At 43.0% G+C, this 16,527-nt stretch overlaps 1 protein-coding gene across 1 annotated transcript; it reads left to right on the top strand.

Annotated features, from left to right (window-relative positions):
• The first annotated feature begins 1,189 nt into the window (after positions 1-1,189).
• Positions 1,190-16,301, top strand: p2rx7 (purinergic receptor P2X, ligand-gated ion channel, 7). The gene is made up of 13 exons (XM_079754517.1): positions 1,190-1,317; positions 1,750-1,897; positions 1,978-2,049; positions 2,274-2,346; positions 2,765-2,861; positions 3,134-3,214; positions 10,986-11,121; positions 11,445-11,581; positions 12,537-12,627; positions 12,761-12,826; positions 13,053-13,157; positions 13,250-13,357; positions 13,936-16,301. Exons 1-13 carry the CDS (start codon positions 1,199-1,201, stop codon positions 14,398-14,400), a joined length of 1,698 nt encoding a protein of 565 aa, XP_079610643.1. The 5' UTR covers positions 1,190-1,198; the 3' UTR covers positions 14,401-16,301.
• The last annotated feature ends 226 nt before the right edge of the window (positions 16,302-16,527 follow it).

Below are 16,527 nucleotides of genomic sequence, written 5' to 3'. Positions count from 1 at the left end.
CACACACAAACGATCGGATGGACGACTTACACATATGTTGTTTGTGGACTCAAATGATAATTTTTCATGCAAAGAAAACAACATTTTCGTGAAGAAGTTTGATAATGTTAGTTTTTTTCCAAGGGGAGGATAAAAGCATCGAAAGAGGTGAAGACCATTATAAGTTGGGGCATGTGGAGAGTTTCAGTTATGCCGATGGGGAGATTGTCGGTCTTGTCCACGCCAGTCGCAGGGAGCGTGACGGCACATACGAGACGTGTAGTCTTTCTCATTGTGGTTTTGCTACAGCCTTTAACTGAACAAATGCACAATAAACGGTCAAACTCTTGGCATGAAAAATTATCATTTAAATCCACAAACAACATATGTGTAATCCGGGGCATAAGACTGAGACCAGAAAATAATAACTTTCTCTCCATTGAAACACATTCATATTTTTCGATCTCATAGGTCCCATGGGCTCTACCGAAAGGGGCGTGACTTCGCCGATCTATAGCTTTTCAATTTGAATAAAGGAACTCAAAAAAATTGACAAAATGTTATTCTATTTTTATTGTTATAACTTTTTCACATTTAATGGAGGATATTATAGTCACTTTGCAGATTAAAATACAATTTTTATTACTTATTTACAAATTGCATTATTAAATGCATAATGAATTGTCAATTGCATAACGTAAAGCCTATTGAATTGCAAATTGCATTTCCATTTGAATTTTGATACATATATACTTTCATAACATAGGGTGCGTTGAACTCGGCCTGGCCCAAGGATTAAACGATACCTTCTTTATGAATATTGGATGATTGGGTCAAAAGTTATAAACATGAATGCATGTCCAACTTTGACCTGATGGTGGCGCTCATGGGCTAGCGACCACAAATTTGCTGTAAGGGATCATGGGACTGTCCTGAATCAGTGTGCCGAATTTCACAACTTTTGACCATGATGTTCTATGGGCTGCCTGCCATAGACTCCCATGGCAGGAAAATAATAATAGGAAAACGTACAATAACAATGGTTGTTTTTGTACGTTTCGCTGCTTGACCCCAAAAAAAGTTAACCGATGCCACACACAAAGGAACTGAATACCAAGAAAGAGTCCAGCTGCAGGGATGCATGCAGCTGTAGAGAGTGACCATGTGACCCTCACCAGGAAGGAGCGGACAGTGAGTCAGAGATCCGAGCTGCAGCGCAATGTCTTGCAGACTTCTCACTCTGTGTCAGTACGAGACAAACAAACTGGTCCGAATAAACAGCGTGAGACTCGGTTCGCTGAAATGGACGCTGAACGTGGTGATCTTGATGTTCATCTGGTGAGTAAAGTAAGAGATAAAATCATATATAATATATATCATGTATAACGGAACGCCTCCGCTGCTGCTCTCCAGACTCCAGGAATGCCACTTCTCCGCCACATGCTACTACCAGTTTCCTTTTGGTGTTACGGAATGTGTTGATATTCGGTTGTTATAACTTTAACATATTGACACTTTCCGTAAAATAACTTTTATGAAGTAAAAAATATACACAGCATTTATTGAATAGTCCATTCAGAGAGCCAGCAACAAATGTCGTTAACCACTGTATTGGTTGACTAATTATTTATATATGTATATATATCCACTCCTTTTCTTTACCTAGACAAACAAACAGTGATGTGCTGAATTACAAAATTAAAATAAAATAAACTACACAGCGAGACACAAAACCTTTGATGTGTGTGTGTTCTTGTGTGTGTGTTCTAGTATCATGATGCTGTGGAACAAGCAGTACCAGGAGTTGGACCCTGTGGTGAGCTCCGTCACGGCAAAGCTGAAGGGGGTGGCGCTGACCCAGGTTCCCGGGCTGGGGGATGTAGTCTGGGACGTGGTGGACTACAGCGGTCCAGCTCAGGTGGGTCTTTGTCCTGGACCCCACCCCTTGCCACTGGACTGTTTAAAACTGTTTTTTAACAATATTTTTTTTCTCTTTAGGAAAAGAATTCATTCTTCGTGGTGACGAATGTGATAATTACAAAGAACCAGAAGCAAGGGAAATGTGCTGAGGTGCTCAGAATTATTCATATAATTTTATAATATAACATCATATTCATTATTTCATTATTTTTGATATTGTGATTATTGATGACATTAAAATGATATTGTATTTATAAAATAACAAAAACAATAATAAGCAATTACTTTTATTATTCTAAATAGTTCTAGACATAGTATAGTATATCAGTATTACATATCTAGCTATAATGTTACTTATTATGATGTTCTGGTAGGTTCCTAGGGAGGACAAGGTCTGCCGGATGGATAAAGATTGTTCGAAAGGAGCCTGGGACCAGCATAGCCACGGTACTCCGCTCACTCCTCCTTCTCTGCTCCGCTCACTCCTCCTCCTCTGCTCCGCTCGCTCCTCCTTCTCTGCTCCGCTCGCTCCTCCTTCTCTGCTCCGCTCACTCCTCCTTCTCTGCTCCGCTCGCTCCTCCTTCTCTGCTCCCTTCACTTCTCCTTCCCCCTCCTTTCACTTCTTCCCTCCTCCTCTCACTTCTCTTTCTATCCTCCTCTCACTTCTCCGTATCTGCCACTCTTATGTCATTACAACTCGTCCTCTCTGTCCTTCTCACCCCTCCTCTCTTATCCCCTGTATTCTCCTCTTTTAGTTTCTATTCTCCAGCCTCCTGGCTCCTCTTCCCTCTCTCTTCCCCTCAGTCTCCCCCTCTCGCCCCTCCTCACCTAGGCGATCTCCGTACCAGTTGTTTTTGTATTCCAGGGGTGCAGACGGGCGCCTGCGTGAAGTTTGACATGAGGAGGAAGACCTGTGAGGTATCGGCATGGTGTCCTGTCGAGACTAGGAGCAAACCTCCTAGGTAGAGACCTCCCATCACCTCACCTTTCATACTCACATCCCCTCATCCAAACTCCCTCACTAAACAAACATCCCTACATCTCGCCTTACATCACCTCCCCAGCCTTTCCCCATCCAAATCACCCTCACTCCCCTCTCCTCCCTCCAACTGCCTCACTTCAGCTCTCCTCCCTACAGCTCACCTAACATACATACCCCTCACCTTGACTCCATCGACCCCTCCCTTCCCTCACCTGATTTCCTCCCTTCATGTTCTCTACTTCCTGTCCTCAGGCCAGCTCTCCTGGCAGCAGCAGAGAACTTCACCGTCCTCATCAAGAACAACATCCGCTTCCCCGCCTTCAACTACGTCAGGTACGGCCATGTCTCTTCATTCACACTGTGGTGACAGCAGCACCAGCGCTGGAACTCAATAGTACAACAAAATGTGACCCTCTGTCCAAGGTTGTTGTTGTTCAGGGGGCACTGGCTTCCCTCAGAACCACCAATGCAGAGCTAATATGCAGCTCTGTGGCGTGGACAGAAGTGCTTTCATGAAAACGCATGAGGAAATGACCATTCAATTACCATCGGATAAAATTAGCAATGTTCCAGCAAAATGCTAGCCTGGAAATCCAGAACCACATCTAGAAAGCTGTACGGTCTGTATGGAAGTAAATCTGTCTAATCTGGTTTGGAAAATAAAAAGCCATTGAATTTTAAGCACTGAATATTTATGTATTGAAATAACGTGTCTGGATTTTTTGCCACTGAATTTAACTATTTTTTCAACAAATAATTTCACCACTTTTATTTTTAAATGTTCAAAAATTCAAAATCAAATATTCAACGTAAAAAAAAAAAAAGTGCAAAATTCAGATGCAAAATTCAATGTATAAAATTTGGCCTGAATATTTTCAACGTCCCCAAATTCAACATGCCAAATTCAGCTGCAAAATTCAATGTACGAAATTTGGTGTTAACATCCCAAGGAAGAGCAATCGATCCTAGATCGTAGATCGTGGTTAAGCAAGCGTGAATAAGAGCGTCACTCCTTGGATACCTGTCTCTGATACTGGAAGGCATGTGCAAAGCAGGTTTTAGCCATGTCCAACGGCAACAGCTGTGATGATGAGTCTTTCTTTCTTGATGCAAACATTGATTCTACACAGCATTTTACACAGTAGCCTATGATTGGAAATGCTCAAAGGTAAATCAACGTCATTAAACACTGACTGTAGCTTTTAATGGGTAAAGAAGCAACAATGGTGGACTGTACTAAACGCCCTATCCATTGTATGGGTCTGTAAAATGCTAATCAAATCAAATGTATTTATTAAGCACGTTTAATAACAAGGTGAGGGGCGGGGATCTTATGTTTTATTTATGTTTTTGTTATAATGGACACCGTTTTTTTACCCTTTTACTGCAGTTTATGAAATAAACGATGAACTAATGCCTGTATGTGAAGTGTGTGTGTGATTGCAGCGACTTGGCTGGATTCGCATGCAGCGTAAGAGTAAGTGTAGTGGGTTAAGAGCCCAATATAATAGGGCACCAATTTGGGGCGCTCCAAGGTCCCTTTGCCTACGTTTGGTGTGCTGCTGGGGCGATCTGAAGCCCGCTGCACACTGTGGAACGAGCGCGTAGAGCCGACAGTATTGAGCACTGAGTGGCACTGGCCACTGAAGCGGCAGCAGCCTGTAGTTCCAGTTGAAGCACGGCGTGCCTCGGGAAGAAGCGCCCGACAGCAACCTGATTTTTATTTGTCATCCTCATATCTGTATCATGCCACTCGGTGCGCAATACTGTCGGCTCTGCCCGCTCATTGCGCTCTCGTTATGCCACCGCAGTGGCATATCAACCATTTTAATTCAGCCACTTAACCTGCGCCAGGTGTAACAAAACGAATGCAACCATTCCGAGTGATCGATGATGATACAAACGTTAGGTTTTAAGCTTGTGCATGTTTACGCACGTGAACGACTTCATGCCTGTCTACGCTTCAAACTCGTGCATGTTGCAGAAAATGTGCCAAAAATTGAAACGGAACTATTTAGATAGCAGCACCTTGTGATTGACGGTGTCGAAAGCTCTTTTTAAATCTAGAAATACGGCACCAACACATCTTTTTCTAACTGACATTTGATTTTTTCCATGAACATGGCCAATGCAGTCTCGGTTGAGTGGTGTGGCCGAAACCCCAAACTGCATGGGATGTAAAGATGTTTGGCTATTGCTGAGGAATTCAATGATTTGTTTAGTGATCCATTTTTCAATTATTTTGGAAGTCATAGGTAGAATGCTGATTGGTCTATAGCAGTCACCTTTTTTGAGCAAACGCCCCCCTGAAGTTACCCTGATCCTCTGCCCCCCCCCCCCCCCAAAAAAAATAATTAAATAAACTAACAACCCCACTCACACTCGTGTTATATTGCTTAAAGCTGTCGTTTTTCATTGATTTTGCGGTGGTCACTAATACAATGAATGCCCTTTGAGTCGGTTTTGGTGAAAAAAATATTTTAAAATATTAATGAATATTCATGACATGCAAGAGAGAGAGAGAGGGGGGGGGGGAGGGGGAGAGAGAGAGAGAGAAAGAAGAGGTGATGTAGAAATGGTTGGATTGAACATTAATTCACCGTGACCGCGGCGCAGGCACTACAGAGAACAAATTTCAGCTGAGCCCCCCCCCCCCAATTTTCTTTTCTAAATCCCTGTTTTGAAAGATCTTTTAATTATTTTACACATTTTAAACATCTCTGATCATATTTTAAACATCGCTGATCATATTTTACACATTTTAAACATATTTTTGAAACATTCTAAACATCTTTGTGTGTTTTTAAACACATTTCTTAAAACATTTTAACATCTTTATCTAAGCATGTTTTTGCTTAACGTTTTTGAAATACATTTTAACATCTTAATCTGTAAACTGCCAGTTTAGCCTCCTTTTTAGCTCACCTCAACTTTAGTGGGAGCAATGAGTGTGTCTTTAGCTGTGTTCGAAATCGTTCCCTATCACGGATATAGTGCACTATATAGGGTGCTCGCCATTTTGTAGTGGTGTTCAAATTCTCAGTGGTAAATTTCACGCACTATAAAGTGGACTTAAAACACCCAAAATTTGAGTGAACATACGATGTTCCCTACATGTTACTCCCGTATACCACAATGTAATGCAGTCGTGTTTTTCCGGAGGAGAAGAAGCTGATTAATAACGAAAACGAATACATTTAATGATGAGTCTCCGTCTTTCGTTTAGAAATGTCAACAATTTATTTGGGATTTAACATAGAAAATGTAACATTCAAAATTAATAAAAAAAAAACCTTGATCAACGTCGATTTAACATCAATACGACCTCCAGCTTTCCTCGTGGGTGCCCGGTTTGTTTGTTTACATGATGTGGGCGCGTCTGTCTGCATCACACAAATACCCGGCGCATTTACTGACGCAAATGACGTTTAGAAATGTTCAGCGTAGTGTCCGAAATATCGTTTGTTCGTTCCCTATATAGTGCACTTTATCATAAACACTATATAGGGAATAGTAAGTGAATGAATAGGGAACGATTTCGAACACAGCACGTCTTAGTCTTTGTGTTTTTTCTGTTACTTTTTCTGGTTTATTTTTTTCTCACGTCGCGCCCCCCCCTGAAGAACTCTGGCGCCCCCAAGGGGAGGCGCGCCTCACAGTTTGAAAACCACTGGTCTATAGTCATTCATGTCAATTTTTCTTTTTGGGGGCGCTAAAGCCTCCTTATGTGATTTTATAAAGCTAGCGTTGAGTCCATAAATATCCTTGGCTTTAGAGTTGTTCAAAGCCGTAATGATATCAATTACTTCTGGTTCTGTGATTTCTTCAATGTAAAATTTGGGATGAGCGTTGTCAGATAGAGCAGGAACCTGTTGATCAGAATCCTCATAAGATGTGAATTGTTTCACCACATCATCAATTGATTTAATGAAGAAGGAATTAAGTTCTTGTGCCAGAACAACAGGGTCTCTCACCAGCTGATTGTTAATTTTTAATTCCAAGCCTTTAGTTTCCTGCTTGGGTTGTTTCCTTGTCAATTTATTCATGTTCTGCCATATTTTTGTTGCTGTTACCTCTAGCGTTTTCAATAATTTGGATGTCAATAATTTGGATAAAAAGTTTGCTTTGGCCTTGCGCAATTCGGAAGTCACTTTATTTCTGACTCCTGTGAAGTTGAGTCTGTCTATATTAAGTCCAGATTTAATCGATTTTCTGAGTAACTGATCCCTATGCTTCATTAGCTTTAAACAGGCAAATTTGAGCTAGGGGAGAGAGTTGGACTTTTCTCCCATGGCGCCCCCTCCTGGAAAAAAAGAGGATGACCTCTTTGATTTTTGAAATAAGAAAAAATAAGTCACTGCCAGGTCTGCATCCTCGCATTCCATAAGGCCAATCCAGTCAATATCTTTCAGAGCTCTATCAACATTTATTTTGATAGAACTCATTGATTCTTGGGGATTGTTATATTAATAGTATGGTTGGTTGACGTATGACATAGATTTTCTGAGCATTTGACCTTTCTAGAGAAAAAGATTGCATTATAGTCTGAGAGACCTGTCAACAGGTTGTGGGTGAAAACTAAGTCAATTCTGGAGTGAGTGCGGTGTGTAATTCTGGTGGGTTTTTCTATTAGCTGAGTGAGGTTGAAGTAATCAGTTATAAGCTTGAGGGTTTTTACTGTCTTTTTTGTTATCCCAATTGACGTTGAAATCGCCAAAGAGGAGGATTTCTTTTTTTATGATTACATAACGTAAGGAGTGCTTTAAAGATAAATCCAGATTAGCAGTCGGTTTGCGATAGATGAAGATAACTGTCAGAGACATCTCTCTCGAAAGGGAGATGTGTACACCAATGCATTCAAGTGTGATGTTGCTGGGCCATTCAATCTGATTGCATTCAAGTTGTTCTTTACATACATAAGAACCTCCCCACCCCTCCCCTGACCCCTATCTTTCCTGAAAGTTTTGTATTCTGGTAGTGACACAGCAGCCTTAGGTGAGGAGCTTGTGAGCCACGTTTCAGATAAACCCAAGCAATCAACGTTAGAATTACATAATTAGAAATACATCGCCGCTCAGTTGAGGCCACCATCCACCTCAACCAAACTACCCCTGTTGGATATTCTTACCTAGACAACCCACGCTCTGAGGGCAGAGGAGGGGGTATTGCTGCTGTTTACCATCAAGACCTCCAACCCACCCCACTCTCCATTCCTGCCGCCCCATCATTTGAACACCTTGCTTTCAAACTACCAGGCCCCAAACCTCTCATCATTTCAATCATTTACCACCCCCCCCAAACCCAACCCATCATTCCTATCAGATCTCTCTGAATTCATCACTGCACTATCTTCAATCTCGCCATCTGTTTTACTCCTCTGCGATTTCAACCTCCACATTGACTCCCCGGAATGTATAAATGCTATGGACTTCCTGGACCTACTCAACTTCTTTAGCTTCATCCAACACATCAACTTTCCCTCCCAACCGTAGGCACATCCTAGGTCTGGTTTGCCCCACTGGCCTCCACATCCACAATGTCTCCAGCACCGACCTCTCCATCTCTGACCACCTGGCCATCTCACTTGTTATTGACATTCCCGCCCCCGAACCCAAACAGGACCGCAAAATCACTTTCCGCAATCTTAAATCCATCTGTCCGGTTTCTCTCCACCTGCATATCAAACACTCTCTCCGGCCTCACCCTTCCTGTAAATCCCCCTGAAAACTAAAACTGTCACGTTCACTCACTCGGCTCCCTGGTTCACCCCGGAACTTCACAAACTCAAAAAACAACTTAGACAACTAGAACGACTACACAAGAAAACCGGTCTCACAGTACACGCCCTCGCCTACAAAGAGCACATGCACCTCTACAAATCAGCACTCAACAAACCCGTTCTGTCTTCTTCTCTGGCATCATTCATTCTGGATCCTCCAACCCACACACTCTTTTATGCACCATAAATAAACTCCTCAAACCCCAGGATAACATCTCATCCTCATTCACCCCGGAGAAATGCAATAACTTCCTATCATTTTTCCACTCCAAGATAGAAATCATCCACAACCAGCTTGCCACCTCCTCTGCCACAAGCCTTGACTCAGAACCTCCACTTCCTTCAACCCCAGACCTGGCCTTGACTCCGATGACCCCAACAACTTCAGACCCATCTCCAACCTCACATTCCTCTCAAAACTACTGGAAAGTGCCATCGCAACACAACTCAAGCAATACCTCCTCTCCAATTACCTGTACGAGACATTCCAATCCGGCTTCTGAACCCACCACAGTACTGAAACAGCCCTACTTGAAGTCACCAACAACCTCCTTCTCTCCTCTGACTCCGGCTCCCTCACCATTCTCCTCCTCGACCTCAGTGCTGCCTTCGACACTGTCAATCACTCCATCCTCCTCAGCCGTCTGCAATCCATTGGCATCACTGACTCCGCCCTCTCCTGGTTCACCTCCTACCTGTCTGAAAGATTCCAATACATCTCCATCAACAACCACAAATCCCACACCATCCCTGTTTCACATGGAGTCCCCCAAGGCTCAGTGCTTGGCCCCATCCTCTTCATCCTCTACATGCTCCCACTAGGTCACATCATCCTCCGCCATGGTCTTCAATTTCACTGTTACGCCGACGATACCCAATTATACATCACCACCACAGCCATTACTCCTGCCATCCTATCCACTCTCACCAACTGTCTCACTGACATCAAAACCTGGATGGACCACAACTTCCTCAAACTCAACGGCAATAAAACTGAAATGATCATCTTCGGCCCAAAAACCATCATCCCCACCACCCAGAACTTCTCACTTTGCATCGATGGTCGCTCTGTCACTCCCTCCCCCCTGGTCAGAAACATCGGCATCATCATGGACCCCACGCTCTCCTTCAAGTCACATATAAACAGCGTCAGGAAAACATCCTTCTTCCACCTCCGCAACATTGCACGCCTTCGACCCACTCTTTCATCCTCAGCTGCCGAAACACTAATCCACGCCTTCATCACTTGCAGACTTGACGATTGCAATAGCATTCTGTATGGCCTCCCATCACTATTCTTCAAAAATTGCAATATGTACAAAACTCTGCTGCCCGACTGCTTACTAATTCCCCCTCCAGAGAACACATTACTCCCATCCTCCGTCAACTTCATTGGCTTCCAATAAAACAACGCATCAATTTCAAGATCCTCCTCACCACCTACAAAGCGCTAAACAACTTTGCACCCTCGTACATAACAGATCTCCTCCATCGCCGCTCCCCCACTCGCCGCCTACCCTCCGCTGATGCCAACCTTCTCACCTCCATCACCAAGACCAAGTATCGCACCCTGGGGGACAGAGCCTTCGCCATTGCCGCCCCTACCCTCTGGAACTCCCTCCCTCTGGCCATCCGAACCTCTGATACACTCTGTTCATTCAAAAGTCAACTTAAAACCTTTCTCTTCAGGACCACCTACAACATTTGACAAATCATCCTCCGCCATCTTCCACTCTCTCCCTCTCTCTTAATGTGTTGCCTATTGTTGTGGTGTGGGAAAAAATTGTTAATTTTTTCCCTTTTGTTTGATTGTCTGTACAGTCTGTATGTATTCCTTTCTTATTTGTAAAGCGTCTTTGAATATGTAGAAAAGCGCTATAAAAAACTGATCAATTATTATTATTATTATTATTATTATACATTTTTTTCAATCTGTTCATGTTTTGGCACCAAGCTGCGAACATTTAAATGACCTACTGTGTAGTAAAATAAACAATACAATAATTATTCCAAATAATATTCTAAATCCAAAACGGAAAGATTTGCAAATGTGGTTGTGAGCATATCTGCTGCTTATATTAGGCTGGTTCTGGACTTAAACCTTGAGGCGATGAACTTGGACGATTTAGGCTGGCTTCACAGGGATACAATCTCTAGTAACCATAATCTTCTAGGTTAATGTTAAACTTGGCTGAATTAGACTACAGAAAGCGAAACTAGGCGTTGTTACAATCAATAAATGATACTAGGTTAGGCACGGCTAAAGTAAGCTAAGATAGGCTTATCTAAGCTATGCTAGTTTGCTAAACTATTATTGTCCTCCAGGAGGAACATTCTCCCCCAGATGAATGACACCTATCTGAGAGGCTGCCACAGGGGGGATGATGCCCTGTGTCCCATCTTCCGTCTGGGCGACATCGTTCACCAGGCCCGGGAGGACTTTGCAGTGCTAGCTGTGGAGGTGGGTTTGATGGAGGAGTTGGGTCTGGTGGAGGAGATGACTCTGGCCTTGGAGGTAGACCTGATTCTGGAACTGGATCTGGAGGTGGAGCTGGGTCTGACCATGCCTTGGGTGTAATCGTGGGGTGGGTCTTGCCGTGGAGGTATGTCTGGTCGTGGAGCAGGGTCAGCTATGTAAATGTACAAGTTTACATAGTTGTCAATGATGAACTGTTAATTAGTATTTTGATTGCAGCGTGTTTAGTGCACAAATGTAAACACATCTGCGATATCTGGTGTGATTTTAAAGGAGGGGTGCTTGTGTTGTCCCCCCTCCCACCACAGGGGGGCGTGATTGGCATCCAGATCAACTGGGACTGTAACCTGGACCGCCTCATGGAGCGCTGCCTTCCCAAGTACTCCTTCAGACGGCTGGATGAGAAAGAGAGCAACCGAACCCTCTACCCCGGCCTCAACTTCAGGTGGGAGTTCCAAAGCTTTGCTTTAGGAAAGTTCCTCACTGAGTGAAATGACCGAGAAGGATGCAAGGGGCAGCCATGCTGAGAGCTGTTTGAATTGTATAAATGCTAAGGAAAGGTGCTTCTATGCTTTCTTTCTTATCTCTTTCAGCAGAAGGTCCACTGGACAATCCTTCACCAAAGGAAATAACATAATTACAATTCCTAGCGGCAGCAAAATTAAATTAACATACGAATCATTCCATTCATGCAAACAAATGATCAAAATGAAATTATTTTCATACAATCAAGGTATTCATGTCGATAAATATAAGTGGATTCTCTATGGGACATCCATTTTGCTTAACTTTTGTGACTGCTAGCCTATATTCCTTTCTTATTCAAATTCCAACCTGATTTATTACTGGGTTGCCCAAGCTTATAAAGCCTGCATGAAACAACACTGTCAGAACGCACGTGGCGATGTATCTACGATGAACTTTTAATAGTCCATCTTCAGAGGTCTCATCAAGGCTGACCCACGTCCAACATACGCCGTCACATAATTACATGGCCTACTGTAAATGCAGTTGGAATATTTTGGCATTGCAGTTGTCTTTTCCTAAGTCTTTTCTCTTTCTCCTTCACATATTCCCTTGACCTCATGACATTTTACATCAAGTTCAAAGAAAAGGGGTTAAGAATGTAAATAGCACCACATATTTTTGACTATTTGACCGGAGCCCTAGACCAACAGTCTCTTGTTAGACTTGCAGTCTCACATTAGCTCGTTGTCTCGCTTACATTTTCTCATACTAGGTTAACATTGTCTCACGCTAGGCTATCCCAGTGTCATGCTCAGCTAACAGTCTTACGTAAGGCTAACACTGTCTCATGCTAGAGCAACACAGCTTCATGGTAGGCTAGCACTGTATCAAGCTCTGCTAACAAAGCCTTACATTGGCGCTGTCTCACGCAGGTTTGCGCGATACCACAGCGAGAACGGAGTAGAGATGCGCACGCTGTACAAAGCCTTTGGAATCCGCTTCGACGTCATGGTGTTTGGAAAGGTTGGATGATTTCCTCCTGTATCGTCTGTTTCTCCAATTCCATAATCATAATGGACTGAACTTCATTAGTGAAATATTTATTTTTAATATATATTTAATATTCTTTTTTTTGTTTGTTGTTGTTGTTGTTAAGGCAGGGAAATTCAGTTTCATTCAGCTTGTGGTCTACATTGGATCGACACTGTCATACTACGCCCTGGTAAGTAACAGCTTGAGATCAAATGACAGATACTTTCATCCCATCACAATGACAGTGGTTTCTCTGTATTGAACCAGCTAGCCTTTATACCACTGCAAGCTAGCAAGCATTGTTCCCAAGTAGTGATTGTTGGCTTAAAAAAGCATAATAAAAAAACATTTTACCCACATACACAATGTGAAACAGTGGTTCTTGTAATTCATACCGCTTTAATTCCCTTTTTCAGACGACCATCTTTATCGATTGGCTGATCGGGACCAGCTGTTACAAAATGGAAGCCCGACAGAACTACTCAGAGCGCAAGGTGGAATCTGTCCAAGATAAACAACAGGTAACCCCCCAGCTGATGGTTTTGGTGTCTATAACGGGGTAATCTATTGTTGTGGTGCAGCTGTATGAGCATGTCCTGGGTCCTTGTTCCAGTGCATCCTCTCTGTGTCCTTCGTGGACGAGGACCACCTCCGCCTCGTCCGCAAGTCGCGGAAGAAGAGTCTGCAGAACGTCAAGCCCCTGTCTGTGCTCCCACGCAAGGTTAGACCTCCGTTACCATAGAAACCTAAAACTAGTACGCTAACACCTCATATAGTGTTGTATGTTATCATTGTTTTAGTCACTCATTTCACCGCACATTAAACGTGTCAAATGGCGGCAGGTAAGAAATAAATCGTTGTATCTCAAATCTCTTCTGCACATTGCAAATATTTTTAAACACAATAACAACATTGAATATTTGCATGTGCGACGGTCATTTTACACATTCCTGCAGAACTGTTTGGCTTCATTTAAATCTAAAACAAGACATCCACTTTTTCTTCCTTATAACTTACATTTTCCTAAAATGTTATACATATTTTCTTTTTTTGTAAATGTTTCTATTTTCACTTTTATATATTTATGTTTCATCGCTATTTGTGGCACCTAATTCAAAGAAAAAATTCAATACTTACTATGCAATAAAGCGAATTCTGATTCTGAACTATAATGACACTATTTAGGTCTGACCAATCTGTGATACGTACCACAGGCTGTGGTCAACGTACTTAAATGGTGCCATTATAGTGGCCAGAGTCAACGGGCTTCATGACAAAATACATCTGTTTATCATGCAGGAGAACAACGGAAGTCACCTCAGAGCCATGCTGGAGCTGACAAAGCAAGGTAGCACCCCAAAATTGGCCCCCGTCAACAGCAATGGCTCCAAACCCTGGCCCCAGCCCGGGCCAGGTGAGCCGGGGTGGTGCCTGTGCGGTGGCTGCAGTTCCACTCCCCTCCGCCAGGAGGAGCTGTGCTGCCGGAGGTCCAGGGGTCCATGTATCACCTCCTCTCCTCTGTTTCATTCCCTGGTGCTGAGCCGCCCCCTGCTGGAGGCTCTGCTGCGGTACCGGGACCCACTGGGTGACCCGGCCGGCTCCACGGATGCCCTGCGCCACTGTGCTTATGAGCAGTACATCGCCTGGAGGCTCGGGGTCCCGCCGGCCGACAGCCACCCGGTCGTCCCCCGCTGCTGTGTGGAAAAGATCAGGGAGGAGTTTCCCAGCCTGGACGGAGACTACCAGGGCTTCAAGCCCAGATAACCCAGATAACCCTGTTTAACTGGCTTCAGGCCCAGATTACCCTATTTAACCAGCTTCAGGCTCAGATAACCCAGATAACCCTGATTAACTGGCTTCAGGCCCAGATTACCCTGTTTAACCGGCTTCAGGCTCAGATAACACTGATTAACCGGCTTCAGGCTCAGATAACACTGATTAACCGGCTTCAGGCTCAGATAACACTGATTAACTTCTAAAGACTAGCCCACATTGGCCCGCTGAACAGCAGCAGGGATTTGTGATGCCCTAACAACACTAACACTATGGATTATGGAGGGATTTAATAGAAACTCTTTTCAATTCAATTTGCCTCAGTTTTAAAGATGCTGAATTGTAAAGACAAGAAGCCTGTGGTTGTACTGGGCAGCTCCCAGTGTCCAACAGTTAAAGCCTGTGGTAGTGGGCAGCATTCAGTTTCCATCAATAGAAGACTGGTTGTACTGCGCAGCTCCAAATTCTACCAGTAGAAGACTGGTTTACTGGGCGCCTCATTTGTGAGCCAACAATCTGTAATCATTCTACTAGGTCACTCTCAGTGAGGTAGAATACAATCGTTAATGTGTTGTTTTATCATTTGGCATGTTGGGCATGCATTTTGTGTGTGCAAGTGCGCTCAGGACGGGTTACAATATTCGGGCAACTGTAACTACAGAATTGTTGAAAGGCCTATGTTATTTAGTGTTTGCATTGGTTAAAGGCCTTTTGTAACTATTGATGGTTAGTGTATCATTCATCTAAATAGGGTAATGTGCTCTCGTCCTGTTCTTTGAATAGGAGGCGAAAGTGGTTCACTGTAAACTGAAAGTTACTTTGTGATCTTGCTTCTTTCTTTCGGAAGGTGGAGAGAGTAGAATTGCTAGAGCCACAGTATTAGCGGGAAATTAAAGAGAGAAGCCAACTATTGTACTTAGAAGTTGTTAGCTCATTTGTTTCAGATTCACATGCACTAAAGTTCACCAGAATGTAAGACATAAAGTATTTGCAGCTAAAAAAATTCTGGAAGGAGATCCTAGACAACCTGCATAAGAAGGTGGCCTGTCTGGGCATTATCAAGTGTTATACTGTATTCAATGGCTTGAATGATATTCCCAGTTCAGGCATGACTCATTGCAACATTAGCTATTTGTAAAACATAACAGAACACGGTTGGTTGTTCATCCAAATTCACTTTGGTGCGTAGCACTTTAAGGCTGTGTTAGGCTGAGCAGACTGCCCGTTTTAGCTGGGAGACGGTGCTTGGTTTCATCGACTATATCTTGTCAGTTCTGTCCTCCCTACAACCGAAAGGCCATTTACCATCTCTTACGCTTACTTCATGTGTGCTTCATATGTCAGTTTACAGTTTCAGCTGCGAGAAGAACAACAATGATGGCAACGATGAGGAGGATGACTGGAGTTTTTTATTAATTTGGCAAAGCAAAGCATGTCATGGAAACAGTTATCCCTCCTTTTCTTTTGAATGATAGGTTACCTTGGGTAACACCTTCTCTGAACCTGAGATGTCTCATCATGACATACATCCTCATTAAAAAGCCACAATTTGCCTCAATTAGATCCACTTATTTGATTTGACATTTATAATGGCATAATGAACCTACTAAGTTGAGTCTTAAACACATTGTTACGTAAAACATCTTTATCTATTAAAACAATTTTTTTTTGTTGATTGTATTTTAATGCCCTTATTTATGTATGTTTACCCTTGGTAATTTCGTTGAAGAGAATGGGTCTCACAGATTAGTTCTTGTAAAAAAGTAAAGAAAGGTTTTCGTAAAATATCACGGTACGTGCACAAAACGTTTTAAATTAAAAGTTTTATTTTTGACAACAAACAAACTTGATTTGGTTGCTAAAAACTCAGAAATCATATTGAAAAACGCAAGCAGCAAACAACAGTGTTGGGGGCAGGGGGGACGCGTGGGCATGTGGGGGTGTACTTTCTTCTGAGTGCTTGCCAGGCACCGCTTTTCACACACACAAACACAAACATACCTAGCAGGTGGCCCTACAGCATAGTTTATGGAGGGTCAGATGGCTTGGTGAGGTTATATAATGCTATCATCAGGTCTCCAAGCTGATCTAACGCTCAACATATGTAATTTACAAATG

The sequence above is a fragment of the Pollachius pollachius genome (assembly GCF_949987615.1).
Source record: "Pollachius pollachius genome assembly, chromosome: 1".
Lineage (NCBI taxonomy): Eukaryota > Metazoa > Chordata > Actinopteri > Gadiformes > Gadidae > Pollachius > Pollachius pollachius.
The sequence above is the reverse complement of the archived record's forward strand: the minus strand, read 5'-3'. Positions and strand labels throughout refer to the sequence as shown.

What these genes read in the sequence shown, in the direction of transcription:
- p2rx7 (XM_079754517.1), top strand. Translation starts at nt 1,199, where the DNA reads ATGTCTTGCAGACTTCTCACTCTGTGTCAGTACGAGACAAACAAACTG. An exon ending in ACTACAGCGGTCCAGCTCAG is followed by an intron (nt 1,898 to 1,977) that starts GTGGGTCTTTGT and finishes TTTTCTCTTTAG; the next exon opens with GAAAAGAATTCATTCTTCGT. An exon ending in CACTGTCATACTACGCCCTG is followed by an intron (nt 12,827 to 13,052) that starts GTAAGTAACAGC and finishes TCCCTTTTTCAG; the next exon opens with ACGACCATCTTTATCGATTG.